Genomic DNA, 18,406 nt, shown 5'->3' with positions numbered 1-18,406 from the left:
ACACGGACTCACGAGAAATGAGGCCTACGAAGAGAAAACCGGAGCCTTATTGTACATAGGGCTAGAGAGCTGAAATCAGTGCTGAGACCTTTTGTCGCTCAAGCGAGCGCCTTGCCATCGGCAGGCCGCCCCCTCCGCGGCAGCGATGCGCCCGCCCGCAGGGCTCCTGCCGGCCCCGGCAGCCGCCCGCCCGCTCACCTTTCCTTCCCTGCTGTCTCTATGCAACATCGCAGCGTGGGCGTCTTTGAGCGCGGACATTTGCATAGCCCCAGCAAGCGGCCAATCGGCAAGCGGCTCTGGTCTGTCATTTGCATATGCCTCGGCGGTGGCCAATGGGGTGTGAGCGGCCGGACCCGCTCTGAAGGCGATGCTCCCAGCGGCGCGGGGCGCCGGGGCCGCGGGTGACACAGCGAGAGGCCGCGGGGACCCCGCAGGACGTGCCGGGACGTGCGGGCGCCCGGCGCCGGGGGAAGATGTCGGTGGCGGGGCTCAAGAAGCAGTTTCACAAAGCCAGCCAGGTAAGGCAGCGCCTCCGGGCCGCGGCAGGGCCGCAGCCCTGCGGGGAGGCTGGCCGCTGGTGGGGGGCTCGCCCCGCGCCCGCTGCTGCCCGCCCGCCGCAGGGCAGCGGGTACCTCGGTCTTCTTTTGCAGGGTGGTGACATCGGCATCGCTCCCTGGCACCGCGGGGAGCGTTGTCTCCAGCTTCACCTCGGCGTTCTCCCGTTTGGCACTGCCTCTTAGCTCCTTATGTAGATCCTTACAAGGGTCGCCTCTGTCCTTTTGCTTGGGGCGTCGGGTCTTGCTTTTAGTTACTAATATTTGTTATTTAGTGCTGGGTTTGTGTCTGTACTCCCAGGCCTCAGCTGAAGGTACAGGCTGTAGGGTACCAGCTTTTCCCTGACTGATTCATTGTGTTGTTATGCCACAAACTACTGGTTTGTTATCCTACCCGGCATACCGTATATTGGTCCTGTAGAGGGTATCCTATGTTTCTAGAGTTTTCCCTCCTCTTCTAGATATTGTGTTCTTATCTTTTCCTGGGTGAACCTTCGTCTTCTCCTGACTCCTTTCATTCCTGATCTATTTTCTCGTTTACAATGTGTTTTTCTTTAATACTTTCCCTGATTCCTCTTGAGAGAGAGCCCCCTTTCTGCCAGGCAGGTGGACAGATTGCGCTGCACAGCAGGATAGTGCTAACTCGAAGCCCTACGCTGGTAGGGTAGCTTCAGGAACTGGCAGCAGTGGGTTCTTCTCACCGAAGGTGTTTGGAAGCCTCAGCTGCTTTGCTTGCACATTGCTCTGAGATCTGTATTTTTGTTGACTCTCATTAATCACAATGCTAATATTGAAGTTAGTGTCTGTAGCCTATTCAGTGAGACCAGACAACTGCTGTTGTCTTGGTGGGAGTGAGAAAATAAAGGTTCATTGGCTGCTTAGCTATCGTCTTTCTAGGTTCTCCTTCAGATATTTGGCTTGTCAGCAGCCCAAATGCAGAATGTGCACTTTGTTTGGATCTAGAGATGCTAAGTATTTGTATCTGATTTGTTTCCAGTAGTGTTCTTTGTATTGTGTTATGTACTGTTCTTGAAAGCTGTCATGAATCTGTAACTTTAACTGTTTTGGTGAGAAAATGTGGCACTTCCAGGGAAACAAATGTAAGGACAGTTTATAAAACGTTTTGGCTTGTTTTGTCCCTGATTTATGGTGTTGTCATGTAGCCTTTGCTATGGTAAATTTGTTACTTGAGAAGGAGGTATTTAACTGAGGAAGTCAGAGGGGTAACCACAAGTGCTGTCTCATCTAGCAACTGGTAACAGTGCAAGTTGCTTAATCCTGCCTGGATGTCCGGTAAACATAAAATAAAGAAGGGAGGAGACCTGATCGAGGTAGCAGCGATGGCAAAAACTACAGGATGTGCTGAAGTTGGCTGTAAGTGTGTAGAGAAAATGTTGTACAACTTCCAGTATTCATTACAGTAAGCAACTGTGATGCATAACTCAGATAATATTTCTTTTCTCAGGGTGGGTCACAGGTGAGTTTTCCACTTATTTTCAAATGCAGGACTGAGCAAGGATTTCAAAGGAAGTTGACTGAAAAAGTCTCTCTACAGGGGAAAAAGATACCATTTAGTAGGAGCTTAACGTGCAGGAAAAAGATACTGGAACTGGATATTTTTGTTTTGGTGCCCGAGGACACACAAGACGCTTCCTAAGAGCTCATTCTGGAAGGATTCAGATAAGATGCTGGGTAAAGTAGTAGTGGAAAAAATAGGAGAAGTAATAGCATACACAGAGTTGATCAAAACATCCAGGTCTAAATAACTGATCTGTTTATCTCTGACACACAGAGGCACAGTCATGCCCATATGTATAAAGTTACAAACTAAACAGTTGTTGAAACTAACAAAAATAAAGAGGAATGTGTAAAATGGAAGTATTTGCACTCCATCTTTTAGCTAAATTCTTTTACAATATGCTAAACCAAGCAAATGCAGAGCATGAAAGAGGGATTTCTCAACAGAACATTGAAGTCTGTAAGTACTGTAGGATCACTTAAGGAGGCATATACCTTTGTGCATTGAATGGATGAGAGATGTAAGTGTAACTGTTAACAGCAGAGATGGGCATTGCTTGCAGAAAGAATGAAATTAATTCCTTTACTGTTCCCAAAGGAGAATGGGGGCAGATGACAAGAACTGGCAAATTTCCCAGAGGACGTTCAGGAATACTGAAGGGAATGAGACTTGTGCCAGGACATGTGATTAAGGAATAAAAATAATATTTGAAGGCTGACAGAACCTAAAGACAAAAATCTGAAAGGTAAAGCAAGTGGGTTAAGACAGTCTGTATTTAACAGTTCATTCAGAAATGTGAATAAATACCCAAGAAGTGACATATCCGTATACTTCCAAGCTTAACCAGACATCTACTGAAATACTGTAGTATGTAAAATATATGCATGATGTAAAATATACATCAATTGAAATAAACCACAGTTCTAACTGAAATACAGATAGTATAAAGTTATAGAAAGATTAGGTAAAATAAAATGGAGTTACTCTGTAACTCTGTATACTCTAACTGAACCCCCTGACTGTTGTGGAACCCTGTTTTTTTGCAGAAGAAATGCATTTCAGTTTCATCTTTGTCAAAAGCTGCCTCTTCTGTGTGTTTTTATGTAGAGCTTTTGTGTTGACTAGCAGCGATCTCCTTTGTGTGTAGACTGATATCCTAAGTTTAGAGAGTCCAGGAAAAAAGCAAGCAATACTTACAAATTTATACATGCTGTTGAGGTTTCTGGGATGTTTGGTGCATGTCAGATTGATTTATCTGAAGTTTCAGTGAAGTAAATAAGTGTTTGCTTTTTAAAAGGTCAGCAGCGAACTTCTTGTGGTTACTGAAGCCCTCCCCAAAACCAAGCATGACATGCTATTGCAGGCTTGGTTGGTGTAGTAAAAAGCCACCGTGTCTCTGTTCGTAATACGTTAATTCACAGTATGTGTTCTTGTTGGTTTTCTCCTAGAAATTTTTTACTCAATCACACTATTTTTCCATTGAAAATAGCAGGTGTGAGTAGGTTTTCACCTAAGTATCTGCTGGAGAGGTTGAGAAGACAATTCTTGAGTTACGAGCATCTGTTAGAACTACCAGAGTGAGTGGTGTTTTAACTGTTTTTCTGTATTTGCCAATATGTAAAGCTGCAGTTCTCCTGCATTATCTGTACCCTAATAATTGCTTCCCGTGGTGTCACAGAACTGATAGACTCAAAGCTTATATCTAACCCAAAGGTCATACATCTGTTGTGTAATAGCTTTCAGGTACACTAGAATTTTCTTTGCTATGCTTCTTATATTTAGGTTATTTAGGTTTAAATTGAAACACTCAAGTGGACTGGAATGAGGATCGCTTCCATTCTGCCCATTTAACATCAGGGATGATCCCTTGAGTATAAGCAATTTGAAATAATGAAATAGAACCCGTGCGGCATCTTACCACGTCTCAGTGGCTGATAAGTGAGTACAGGCTGTTTCTCAGAGCCGATAAAATCACCTGCCAGTCTCATGGAATTCAGCATTTTTCCCCCCCTATTTTTTAATGTATCTGCAAATAGAATTTTCAAATTAACCTTCAGGGAGTTCTGTTCACGATGAAAACTTGTCTCGTGTCACTTTCAGCTTCTGACATATCTGTTTTCCTGTTTTCAATTTGAAACCTTTTGATGTAGGTGGGTGTATCTCTGCCTGCTGTTTTTGTAGCCCTTGGTCTCGTGGTGGTTGTGCATGTGGGATAACCCAGCTGGTGGGAGGACTGTATCTTCTGATGCTTACTGGGAGTATATTTAGAGTGGTGTTTCTGTTTAGAAAAGCGGTAGGCACACAGAGTGAATAAGGGAGCCTTAATAGATGGCAGATGCTGTTGTAATTTCTGCTGTGCTCTGAAACTGCAGCCAGGCTAGTATTTCGGTGTAAAGATGTGTGTAGCTAGAGGCTAGTGAGCTGTGAACTTCCCTCCCTTACGGTGTTTTGGAAGCTCAGCCACAATGCTGGCATAGGAAATCTGCTGTCGATTTAGAATTAACATTTTGGGGTTTTTTTTAATTGTAGCTGAAGTCTGTGTATAGCAGTAGTGCCATTACCAATAGCTTATTCATGTTGTATTTCTTAGGCTTAGTTTCTTAGCAATAGTAGAAATTAATGTGTTTTTTTTTTGAGGAAACACGTGACTTTCAATTATTGTGAATATCTTATTTGTTATGTCGGTGTCAAGAGTTGGTGGTAGCCTATGCAGACTGGCTTCTTGAACCTTCTCCTGTTGTCAGTGAAGAAAGAGAGGCTCCAAGTGTGAACCAGGAGCTGGCTCTGCTGTCTATAGGTAGAGGTGAAGGGGGAGCAGATTTTCTAACCAAAACAACCAGAGTCTGTTACAACCTTTTTGCCTTCTTAAAGTGATTTAACCTGGTGTAATTAAGTATATACTCTGGGCTTTTGTCTCTCACGTATCCCGAATGGCATTTCTCTTTTAGAGTACTGCATCTTTGTTTTAGCAATGTTTTAAAAGGCCTCTTTCTATTTTTAATTTCTTAGGAGCATTTGGCAGTCACTAACAGTTGCAGGGATGTGTCTTCTCTCCCCAGTTTCTGCTTTTACTCCACTGATTTTTGTGACTTTTTGATTCAATCTGTTGCAATAAAGACCAGATCAGAATCAAGACCTTGTTGTTTCCCAAACAGAATAGTCTTGTTATTGGGTTTTGCTGTGGTGTTTGGCTTTTTTTGTTCTTCTTCTGATTATTTTTCTTTTCTGTTACATTGTAGGTGAATGACACTAGCCTAGACATAATGTTTAAGCCGTTTTTCAAGTCTATGTTGACATTGAGGTAATACACACAAACTTTACTTACCTAAGTGCTTGCTAGCAAAGGAAGTACGTTGGTAAACTAGAAAGGGACAAACTTCATGGAGAACCTGAACTTGCCAGTGAGACATGAGAAGAAACATTAGGACTATAAACTATTATCATATGGTCTGTTAGAGATGCTGTCCTTTCACATCCAGCCTGAATTTGGCATGGTGAATCCAAGACATTGGTAAAGAGAGAGAGAGAGAGAGTGCTCTTCTGTCATGTTCCTAGTTTTTATTAGATCGTTGGATGTACTCTTGCAAACCTTATAGAATTGTGGGAGTAGGATAGTGGTGAAAAGGACAGTAGAATTTAGTTTATTGTTGGAGATGTTCTGAAATGGATAATTATACACATTTTGGAGAGGAGAGTAGACCCTCAGCCACTGGCCAGGGCAAAAAATAGAATCAATAGAATAGTTAGGGTTGGAAAGGACCTCAAGATCACCTAGTTCCAACCCCCCTGCCATGGGCAGGGACACCTCACACTAAACCATGCCACCCAAGGCTTCATCCAACCTGGCCTTGAACACCGCCAGGGATGGAGCACTCACAACCTCCCTGGGCAACCCATTCCAGTGCCTCACCACCCTAACAGGAAAGAATTTCCTCCTTATATCCAATCTAAACTTCCCCTGTTTAAGTTTTAACCCGTTACCCCTTGTCCTGTCACTACAGTCCCTGACGAAGAGTCCCTCCCCAGCATCCCTATAGGCCCCCTTCAGATACTGGAAGGCTGCTATTAGGTCCCCACGTAGCCTTCTCTTCTCCAGGCTGAACAGCCCCAACTTCCTCAGCCTATCTTCATACGGGAGGTGCTCCAGTCCCTGATCATCCCCGTGGCCCTCCTCTGGACTTGTTCCAGCAGTTCCATGTCCTTTTTATGTTGAGGACACCAGAACTGCATACAATACTCCAGGTGAGGTCTCACAAGAGCAGAGTAGAGGGGCAGGATCACCTCCTTCGACCTGCTGGTCATGATCATTTTGATGCAGCCCAGGATACGGTTGGTTTTCTGGGCTGGGAGCGCACACTGCCGGCTCATGTTCATTTTCTCATCGACCAGCACCCCCGAGTCCTCCTCTGCAGGGCTGCTCTGAATCTCTTCTCTGCCCAACCTGTAGCTGTGCCTGGGATTGCTCTGACCCAGGTGTAGGACCTTGCACTTGTCATGGTTGAACTTCATAAGGTTGGCATCAGCCCACCTCACAAGCGTGTCAAGGTCCCTCTGGATGGCATCCCTTCCCTCCAGCGTATCAACCGGACCACACAGCTTGGTGTCATCGACAGACTTGCTGAGGGCGCACTCACTCCCACTGTCCATGTCAGCGACGAAGATGTTAAACAAGACCAGTCCCAACACCGATCCCTGAGGGACACCACTCGTTACTGGTCTCCAGCTGGACATTGAGCCACTGACCACAACTCTTTGTGTGCGGCCATCCAGCCAGTTCTTTATCCACCGAGTGGTCCATCCATCAAATTGATGTCTCTCCAATTTAGAGAGAAGGATGTCGTGTGGGACAGTGTCAGACGTGCCTTTATCCTCCGTGTATATGTAGGTATCTAATTAGACAGTATAGTTTGTCTGTACCTGTGTCATGACTGGATTGCATAACAACAGTCTCCAGTGATTATAACAACTATAATGTACATTATGGGCTGTTCATCTTCCTAAGATGATGTGAGGAAAGGCTGAGGGTTTGTGTAAATCTTTGAAGATTTGCTAGTTCATGGCGTATTTGTTTGGGGAGTTTTGTGTGGGTTCTTTATTTCTTGTTTGGTGGTTGTGCAGTAAGGGGACACTAATCCACACTTCAGCCCTCTTCCTTTGGCATTAGTACGGCTAACTCACTTCTGGGTTACGTGGTTGACTTTTGGTTGTGCAGCCCACCCTGCTTATGCTGAAGCTTGCTTCCTGGGCCCCAGCTAGGAAGACAGTTACTTGAAGCATGGAGGTGATTTTCTGTGCTAAAAGATTTATCTGTTGGAGTTGGGAGGAGGGGGAAACTAGGTTTCCAGATTTAGGTTTACGGTTATATTTCCAACAGTATTTATCACGTGCTAAATGCCTTCCCAGTAAAGCACAAATGTAGGAAAAATAAACTTTGAGTGCTTCAGTCAGTGTATAAATCAGCAGAAGATAGCAGTCATATGCCTCTGCAACCTTCAACAATGCAGCTCTCAAAGCCTGCAATAGAAGCATGATAATGCTGTGAATTGAGAATATAGCAGAGATGCAGCTACACTTTGGAAGGAGGTTAGTTATATTTTACACATAAAATATTTATATATAAGAGTCTGAATGGTATTGCAGTTGAAAATAGTATAGTGTAATGGAATGGAAGCTGAACTTTCTCCTTGAGCGCATCTCCTTTTATAGATTCTTGGCTTTCCTGAAGAGTTCTGCACAGGCATCCTGAAGGTTTGTGTGAGAGCTGGCACTCCATCCTTACCTCATGCTGTTGCCTGAGTCATTGCAGCACATGTTGGGTAATACAGTGCAGTGCAGTCCCTTGGGAGTTCTGCAATGCTGAAAAACAAATAGGTGAGTGAAGCAGAGCAACAGCATTGCATTAAGATTTTCTTCAGCACCATTTGCTAAGTGTTACTTGAAGTTGCTTAAATATCTTTAGTGGATACATTTCTACCAGGAAGTTGCATTCCTATACAGAATTCGGGGCAGGCTTTAGAATATTCATATAGGAGGACAAATTCTGCTTAGTTTTACTGACAGAAGTCTGGGATGACTATGCAGGACCACTTATATAGGAATGTGCAGCATAACTGTGAAACTGAGAGCAGAATCTGGCTTAAAAAAACCTCAGTCCAAGTGCTTCCTTCCTGTTAAGATAAGCAAGTTGTATACATTTAGTGGCACAAAATAGCTGCAGTTGCAGAACAAACTATTGCTGCAGAATAGAAGTTTTTAATACCACATTGTGTCTGTTGTACCCTCCAAACACCAATACTTTCTGTAAGCATGCATGTAATTCAAGTTACAGAATGTGTCCCATTCTTCATACATTCAGTAAGAACCCTATAAACCCCAAACTTTGTTTTGTAACGATACTGTTAAGAATAAAAGACTTCTATTTTTGTTAATGCCACTTTCACGCCAGTGTATTGCAACAGTCTAATTCTATACAGTGCTGTTATTGTTAGTCTCTTTCCTGTTCATGGAAAGGAACCCACTGCTGGAGTTTTATGACTTGATGGAAGCTGAAGATGCAGGTTTTAACAATGCTTTTAACAGCTCCAGTTAGAAAAGGGCTAATGAAATTAGATTACACCTTCAATTCTGTTTTCTAGAGCCCTAGTGTGTTATCACTGTGTACGTTTCTAAAGGTTATTAAGAGTTATGTGCATTGATGGGAGAATATACCAGTTAATTTCCTGCAACATCTCAAATATCGGCAGCTGTGTATGTGAAACACAAAAATAACTTGGCCTTCCATGCTTTCTATTCAAAGGACAATGCCAAGTGTCTGACAAGAATTAATTCTGTTTCTGTAGTACCCTAATTAAATTACGCTTTTGATACTGTACCTGTGTTTAATGAACTGTGACAACTACACTGAAATTGGCCTGGTTAGGAACTGAACATGATTATAAGAATCCAGGACTCAAGGAAAGGAAATCAAGGGGTACTAAAATTCCCTTGTCCATGATTGGCAGTGTTTCTGTTCTTGTGTAGTCAGGTTACAGATCTGAGGTGAAAAAGTGGGGAAAATATTTTTAAACGGTTTTTCTTTTTTTTTTTTTTCTTTTTAACAATCAAACCAGAAATAAGATATTAAACCCAAGTATAGATGGTCCTGGGTGGTAAGAGCCCCTTCCCTCCCCAGGGAAGAGTGTTTTGCAAATGCAGGTAAGTCTCACTGTTCCTATTTTTTACAGGTGCAGGTAGGGTACTTGAAGGTGATGTGACTTCAAGGTTAAGGAGCAGGTCAGTGCCAGAACCAAGAGCAGACTGTGTATTTCCAGACTATAAATGCAATGCCCAGTCATTAGAAATTCTGCGTTCAAACTTTTGGGGTTTGAAAAGTGTGTAGAAGAACCGTGTTCTATTAACTGTGTTTAGGTTTTTTTAAATTCTCTTTTATCTTGTATAAGATGTATTCATAAATACAAAATGTAGGTATGAGTTTGGATTAAAGCTTCCACATAAATATGGTATAATTCCACAGATTTAAAATTCAGCAGTGCTGTACATGGTATTTTCACTTCCCATTATGTTTTTAATGCCCCTCTGTAATGGGCAAGCTGAGTTTTAGAAACCAGGATTTTCAGGTAATGATATCTCCCCAGCAGACAGTAAGTGTGGGGGGAAAAAATTACTTAGTGCCATAAATAAGATGTGGATTGGAGGTCCGAAAGTCATTGTTTTTGATTCAAGAGCGTGGATTTCCCTTTCGCAGTTCTGTTGAGAGAGCCAGAAACTAAAATTCAGTGCCTGCGCCATCTGCATGGCCAGAGAATGCCACAGGCACGGGAACACTTTCTCTTTCCCACAGAGAATGTGGCACCTGTCAGCTTGGCATCTGGGTCACAGTAGATGAGCGTGTGATGGGAGGGGAGAAACCCTGTTACAGTGGATTACTAACCAAAGTCCATAACTTCTCATCAATTCAGACAAGTACACTCAGTTGAAAATATAGTCTGACTTCTTGTGTAATTAAAATAGTTTTACATAATGAAAGGGAAACAAAAGAACCACTCCAAGAAAGCATAGTAAATGGCAACATTGGTGATAGGACAAGAGGTAATGGGTTCAAACTTAAACAGGGATATTTAGGTTCAAGGCCAGGTTGGACGGGGCTTGGAGCAACCGGGTCTAGTGGAAAGTGTCCCTGCCTATGGCAGGAGTTTGGAACTGAATGAGCTTTAAGGTCCCTTCCAACCCAAACTGTGCTGTGATTCTCTGATAACAATGAAATGCAGACAATTCTGTGTGCATGCTGAGGGAAGTTCTTTTCTTTACCCATGGATGAAGTCAGTGGTGCATTTCTGCAGCGCTGCTGTTAGCATTAAAGAGAATTGTACCTCGTGGATGTCAGGACAGTGCATGTCTGTCTTAGAAGTGTGGCTGGGAAGCCCTGTTATCCACAACTGCATTTTAGTTTGTGATATTGTGTGTTACAATGTGTTGCTGCCTAAAACCACTACTAAGTTGTGAAATAGAGTTATGAAGAAAGACAAAAATACACAGTGACTTCCTCTCCAGATTAGTCACAGTGAACACAGTGATGGAAGTTGGGTTGTATTTTGTTTTTTTTCACTCACACTTGCATTTTTTCATTTTCTATTAAGTCAATGAAAGGAGCACAGGTTATGAAAAACTTCCAGATACACAAGAGTGCTTGAGACTTGTTTGCTCTGTGTAGGTTATACAACTCATGGTGAGCACAGGTTGCATTAGCAAAGAAAGTAAGAGATCTTAAGTTGTTCTGTTTTTCCCATGGGTATTGTTGCTAAGGGCCATGCATGAATCCAGCCCAGTCAGCAGTGCTCCCGAACTGCTGGATTCTTATAAAAACGCTGAGCAATGAGACTGTAACACCATTAAAGTCAGTTGCATTTGTAGTAGACCCAGAAACAGGAGGCACCTTACTTCACAGAGGTCCTATGCTGAATGTGAACTTAAAGGCTTGAGAATACTGTTGACTAAAACGCCTTAAAACCCAACTGAAACAAGAAGCCTATCAACTAGAGAAGACAAAAAAGTCTTGGTGGTTCAAAGGGAAAATGTCCAATCCGTATTCAGCAGGAACAGGTAGATTGTCTTCAGTAGCAAGTAGCAGGGACTGCCTGAGTGGCAAAATACTGTGGGTGTTTCACAATGTGTTAAAAGCAGTGGGAGCTACAGCACTGACTGCTCAGAAAAGGTGGAATGATGCCACTTAAATCAAAATGTGCAGTAAAAAGGGTAAGAGAAAGAGTCGTCATTCCATTTTATAGTAACTTAAAATCCGCAAGGCTAGTGTAAGTACTGAAAAACGTAAGCAATAGTTTAATAATGCTGAAGGACAAATCCCTGACTTGATTAGGTGGGAATGGGTTTCTGTAACAATTACTGCCTGGTGGAAAGGAGTTTCTGAAGAAGCAATAAACTGATTGTTTATTGCTTTATATGCATGCAGGGTAGGCTTGCTGGTAGATACTATGCTGAAGTAGAGATGAGCAGTAGTATGCTCTTGTGGGGAGAAGTTAATTCTAAACCAAATCAACCAAAATTTCTATTTTGGCTGTCAGCCTGTCAGGCTATGTACAGAACAGGCTGACAGCCTTGTTCTGCTTCTTCCTGTGTACAACTCACCTGGGTCTCAGTAGCGGATGATCTTGGCCACATTTTTCACTGGTAATGGAGTCACTAAAGCTGTCACTAAACTATGGCGCTGCCAAGGAAGTTTTTACTTTAGATAGATACATAGTTGTGTAGTAGCTTTTCAAAACTAGAAATGGTACTCCTCATTATTTGCAGTGTATCTTTTAGTTTTAGCAGCTCTTGAGCTTAAACAAATTTAAGAATATTGAACCCAAATACATAAGCTTTGACCTTAAAGCTGTAAATAACTCTTTAAAGTGCCCTTGTCTTGTTCATGTTATTTCTCCTGTGTTTGGCCTGTATTGGTGCTCTGAAGTATTTGCCAGGTAATTTTTAAAGCTCAAATATTCTGCTATGGAGTTGAATGAATAATGAGATTGTTCTGACTTCAGTGAAGATGATGTAAGTATATTCTGACTTTAAATAAATCAGAATTAGATTAGCCCAAAAACTGAATAAAAAGACCTGACCCTTTCCTAGCCCTCACTTTAACAGGATTCTTTGACATCAGCTGTGAATGAGTGATCTTGAAAGTGTGGGCATTGAGGATGTGCTTAAGGCATAAAGGTAGGAGGAGTTGGTAGGAGCTTGCTGTCCTGATGAGGAGGCCCAGTGTAGTCAGACTTAAAAAACAAACGAATGAAAACCCCCCACAAACACAGACAAACAGTTAACTTCAGTTTTAGACCATAGCTGATTTTTGTTTAAATGGGTTTTCAGTAAAACCATCTAATAAACAGAAGTCTCTGGTCATGGAAAATGCAGGAAGGCAACTGGACAGTCATGAGTTATGTAGTGCAGTCAAGTGTTCTCAAAAAGAAAAAATATTTAAATGTTTTAAGGATTTCAATTGCCTCTTTGGCACATGCAAGCTATGATTTATGTGTTGATGGATCTCTTATTTGTAGAACTAGGAGTTAGTTATTTTTTATTTCAATGATGTAAAAGAAGTCACAACACTAGCATGTGTTACTTTAACAGAAAAATACTGTGATTGGCTATTCTGTAAGAGCTCTAACCAAGTCAGACTTCATACAGGAGCCAGCTACAGGGTAATAACAGTGGGCTTTGGTTCCATGAAGCCTTGAAGAGCTTGCACAGCTGTATGTTTGGGACTGTTCATGTGCTGAAGGCTGGCTAAACCCTCCAGAGCTCAGGCCTGGGCTATGATCGGTGATGTGTTTAACATTAGCTTTTATGAGAGCCAGTGGAGCCATCTTTCTGAGTAAGCAAGGGTAGTTTAGCCTGAGAAAAGAGTGAGGAACTGGTCAGATAATGTTCTGGGGAGGTGAAGTGCAATAGATTCTTCTTGGGAGCTATGAATCAGAGTAGTGCACTCTTCCAGAACTGTGACTGACAGTATGCCAACATATTTTAGAATAAGATAAAGCACAGATTTTCAGTCGACCGAGTGACAGTTGCTAGATGTAATGTGAAGAGGACAGAAATGAAGAGGTATTGAATGGACAAGGCAGTATAAAGTACTCTATTTATGCAATCAGCTTTAACAGCTGGATGCCATCAGGCAGAGGATGCAGTTGCATAGCAACTTGCATCACCCTAAATCTAGGCCATCTACCTTCACTCTACCCTCTGAGTAGGGTCCTGCCCACTTCCTTGAGTCAGCTCTGGGTGGTTGTGTGATCACGCACTAAGCTGATAGAGGCAGCTTATTCATCTGAAAATTAACCCAGCTCAAATGTGTGATTAGCTTTCAGGTGGATTAACTCACTGAAGCAGCTCACAGCATAGTCACATGAGAGCTAGTACCAGTGCAAGGGAAGTGGTGGGAATGTCTCAACAGGGATGCAAAGGTTTTGAAGAAGGCTAAGCAGCTGTGGAAAAATACCTTAATGAATACTAGAATGTTTTGTTCACATTCAGCATAGGATAACCTATGCTTTGTAAGAGATTTGTATCTCTCTGGTGTTCTGAATGGTTAGCCAACGAGAGATCTCTGCTACCAGTTGCCCCTGGGTTTAGTGGTGACTATTGTGTTTATGATAATAAACATGTGAGGGCAAACAAAGGAGACAAAAAGATCTATCCTTATTCCAGCAAGCCTCTAGTCCAAACAGGGCAAATGTAGGTAAAAGGAATGTTCCTGGTCAAAGCTGCACCTCAAGGCACGTAACCTGCAGATCCTTCGGGTGATAGTGCTTACACAATGACATCTGAGAGTCTTCAGACTGACTTCAGTGGAAAACTGAGAATGCTGTTGAAGGAGGTGGGGGGAAACATAAAGTTATTGGAGGAGAGTGCCTGATTTCAGCTGTGAGGAGTATCGGGGGATGGAAGTTCTTGTCAATTGGAGTAAGTATTAGTGTGACAAATGGTGTAGAACAGCAATAAAAGTTAGGTTGTAAAAGGATGTTAGAGGTAACAAGAGGCAAGCTAACCACTACAGAATAAATGTGATACAAGTTTTCATGTTCTCCCAGTTCTCTTTGGGTAAACCAGAATGTCATAAGCGACCACTTTGACAATTATTTGTTAGCATCTGTAAAAGCAATCTTTAAATTCAGTCATGAGAGATGTCTGATACAGCAGCATCTTAAATCACGCAGGAGCTGGAGTAAGAAAGAAGATAATAGGAGAGGTCCTCATATTACTTGGAAAGGAAGCATGTAAAGGGGGTTATTTACATCTCTGATTTTAAGGCTGTTGTTTTATAGCATAATCATCCTTTCTCATCTTCGCAGTGGGCATATATGGGAATGTCAAAAGGAAGCTGCACCTTCCTTACAAGCACAGAGAACAACTTCAGAAAGAGGGATTGTTTTAAGGCCAAATCAGGATTGTATTTCTGCCAAGTGAATTTTTGCACTGGGAGCTTGTGGAGGGAGAAAGGAGTGTTAATGTGATAACAGCCAGTGGAACTCACTCTGCATGTAACTTGTCATTCACAGCTCTAGCTCCTCTCCATGCAGAGAAGAGGGGATGATATATTGCCCAGTTGTTATACCTGAAACAAGATGCCTCCACTGAGGCAGGAAATGGTTCTGGCAGGGGATGTACCCAGCACTGAGTCTCACTGCTCATCCTTTGTCACTCTGCAGAAGGAATGCCTCTGTGTGATGCACTCACCACCACTGCTTGTCTGCAGTTCTTGTGCACATGCATATCCAGCCAGAATACGCTGAGAAAACTGAGTGCCAAACAGATCATAGTTTGGAATAAAAATCTCCAAATTTTACTTTCCAAAGAAATGCAGAATTTTATTTATGTATTTATTTATTTATTTATTTATTTTAACAAAAGTTTGGAACTGAGTGAGGACTCTGAAATTGGAAAAGTGAGGAAGGATATTAACTTCTGGTTTTAAGGAAGGATCACTTCCACAAACAAGAAGATTTTAAACAGATTAGGGAACAGTATGTTAACTTTGCAAAATTAAATACTGCAGTAAAAGAGTGATTTTTGTCTGCGTTGAGATTTATGGCTTCATGTTTTGGCTATTTAGAATATCACATCAATGAATTTGATTGAATTTTTGCCAGAGACTTCAGGATAATCAGGTTTTCTCATTAAAAGCACTTGTATCTTCTCTTCTGAGAAGTGGACAGGCTTGTGTTTCACACTTTATTACATAGAATTTTAAGTAGGTTTGCAGAAGAAATAATGTGTCTGCATCTAAAAATTTAGATCAGTTAGTTTATTACATTTGAAATCTTACAAAGACGTTTTCCTTTTTGAGATGTGTACAATAATGATTACTTTCAGTTTACTAATTTATAAATGCATGTGTAGGCATCAGTGTTGAGTTCTTTGGGAAACAGTGGAGGTTTGTCAGGAAAGTGTTCAAGGTTTTGCAATACAAAGTAGTTTTTGTTGTACAATGCATGTGCTAAAGAATAGCTTTAGCAGAGAAGTTTGACTAAAGTGCTCAGTAATACTGTGACGTGTCACCGCCTGGTGCGAAATGAGTCACTCTCTATAGAAATGCAAAATCACATTATAGAGTCTGGAGTCTTGTACTTTATTCATATATGGACAAGACTGTCCTTTGTCCATGATACTGTTTTTCTTTAATATCTGTATATATTTAATTTAAACACCATGCTGAGTATTGGTGTATATTCCATCTCACGCTAATGATCTGTTTGATTTGTATAATTTGTCTCTATTATCTATGGGTTCAGTATTTTACTGCCACTTTTTACTGGTCTTTTAGATGTGAATGAAGACAAGCTATGGTTATCAAACTGCAATGGCTATTTTGTAATATAGGAATACTGGCCTAAGAGCTGTATTTATTTGGGCTTGTCAAGAACAATTGCTTATGTTCTGTCTGAACATTTCAGGTGAGTAGGAAAAAGCCACATAGTTCTACTTGGAAGGACCATAGCTAGAAGTCATCAAAGGACAGTCTGAAACCTTTCAGTGCAGAGATTTGGAACAAGTTTGGAAAAAGCATGAGTTACAGTTTCTGCAGCTTTGTGATTTGTACAATGGTATGGACATGAAGCCTTTGTTTAGGGATAGGATTTTTTTACTCTGGAAGGGGACTGCATTTTGCCACAACTAAGTTGATTTTACTGGCAAGGAGGAGTAGGAGGCATTTAGAAATCTTGAAAAACTGAGTTTGTAATGGGATGGACTCACTTTCTGGAATGTACTTCTCAGTGATTTTGCTGCCTCCAAAGTCCAGTAGCTGACAAAGGGCACTGAGAATAAAAGCACTGTGGTTTAGAAATGCCTATGTGAAAAGCATTGCTTGCTTTTTCATCCCACTGGCAGCGTCAAGCATAGGAAGTGACAATTGCGGTGATACTGGGGTGCACTGAGAAAGCCTACCTGGGTACCTGGGAAGGATGTCAAGGCTAATACAGAATTAAGTTTAAAGCATTTGCGATGGTGGATCACCATGTCCAAAGGTAAAAGGCCATATTCACAGTAATGGTGTAATTACAGCAGATTATCTGGGAAAGTTAATAACAAGCTCCATTAATCATTGGGTGATCCAGCTCATTTGTAAGAGATTGTGGGGGAGCAGTGGGAGAAGAATTGTGTTTGAATTGTCCTTTGTTGGAGTTCAACTTCTTTGCCAGAATGGCTTGGAATAGCAAATGCCAGGCCCCTCTGCAGTTGAGATGTGGTGCTAGCTCTCTGTTGCTGGAATCAAGCTTCTGCTTTGTGACAGCTGCTCTATTTTCCTTTAAACATACAACACACATTTGTTTTGACGTTATTCAGCAGCCAGTGTTTAAACTCTCTGTGGTTAAAAAGAATAAAGAAAATGTGTGTAATTAGGAAGCTGAGAAAGCTGCTATATGTTATAGGAAAGAAAGAAAAGACAGCACTTTTACTCAACTACAGTTGAGGGTCTTGCCAAAATTATCTGAATATGGCTACTGATTGCTTGATATTTTCTGTCAAAGAAAATTAGTAAAGAAAATTATCTCTAACAACTAGTGTGTGCATTGTAAGAGAAAGGACTCTAGCCTTTTAGGTTTTAGAAGTGGTGGAATATGTTCCTTGAAACTTTCCTACTAGAGTAGCATTATACATTCTGTATGCTTCTAGCTCGTGTATTTCTCAAGTAATCTTACCTTGTTAGAGCTGTAGAGTCTCACCTGGAGCTTACATCAAAAAGTGTTTTGCTGCCAACAGATCTGAAGGCAGGAAGAGACTCAAGTCCTGTTTAAAAATTGAAGGCTTTAAAACACGCTGATGACATTTTGTGTAAGTGACAGATTTCTAATTGGAGACCTTTACTCCTGCAGGTGATTTAGAGCTCGCAGTATTGCATTTTCTGAACCTGGCATTGAAGCACTTATATAAGCCCCTTGGCAAGTAGCTGTTCACAGTTAATATAACTGGTGACACTTATCTGTTGTCGTGGTTTAAACAAAGTCAGCCATAAATCACGCAGTCACTCTCTCACTCCCCCGCTTCTTGCCCTCCACCTACTCCTGGAGGGACGGAGAGGAGAATTGAAAAGAATGCAACCCCCACAGGTTGAGATAAGAACAGTTTAGTAACTAAGGTATAACATAGATCACTGCTGCTACCACCAATAATAACGATAAGGGAGATAACAAGGGAAGCGAATACACCACCTCACCACCCGCCGACCTATAACTCGCCCCACCCTGCCTGACAGAGCACCGACCGATACTTAGTCCAACCCTGCAGTCCCTAGCCCTTCCTGGTAACTCTCACTTACATCCTGGGCATGACGTGCTGTGCTATGGAATACCTCTTTGGCTAGTTTGGGTCAGGTGTCCTGTCTCTGCTTCTTCCTGGCTTCACCTCCTCCCTGGCAGAGCATGAGGCTCACAAAGTCCTTGGCCAGACCAAACGTGTGAGCAGTAACTGAAAACATTAGCGTTATCAGCGCTGTTCCCAGGCCGAAAGTAAAAAACACAGCACTGCACCAGCTACTAAGAAGGAGAAAAATGACTGCTACTGCTGAACCCAGGACAGTTGTGTTGTTAAGTTCAAGCGTCCACGGGAAAGTGATTTTGCAATTCAAAGGTAGAAGGTCGAATTTAATGAGACAGAGTCAGGAACAGTGGGTATCTTCCTGGTAGAAAACAAAGTTGATAGAAAGTAGCTTTTAAAGTAAACTCTCCTTGAAAGCAAAGGTAGTTCTATCTCTTCCTATCTGGTTCCTCCATTTCCCCCCCACTCCTTTCATTATTATGTTTCTCAAAATAACAGCAAGTACATGATCTTC

General features: G+C 41.9%; 1 protein-coding gene across 1 annotated transcript in view; it reads left to right on the top strand.

Annotated features, from left to right (window-relative positions):
• The first annotated feature begins 312 nt into the window (after positions 1-312).
• SH3GL3 (SH3 domain containing GRB2 like 3, endophilin A3) overlaps positions 313-18,406 on the top strand; it is a 51,559-nt gene continuing 33,465 nt past the window's right edge. The window contains exon 1 of the mRNA XM_065688625.1: positions 313-518. Coding sequence (XP_065544697.1) covers positions 474-518 — 45 coding nt within the window. The 5' untranslated portion in view covers positions 313-473. The remainder of the gene's footprint in view (positions 519-18,406) is intronic.

Source organism: Lathamus discolor, chromosome 8 (genome assembly GCF_037157495.1).
Source record: "Lathamus discolor isolate bLatDis1 chromosome 8, bLatDis1.hap1, whole genome shotgun sequence".
Taxonomy (NCBI): Eukaryota; Metazoa; Chordata; class Aves; order Psittaciformes; family Psittacidae; genus Lathamus; species Lathamus discolor.
Note: the sequence above shows the minus strand (reverse complement) of the source record. Positions and strands in the feature narration are given on the sequence as shown.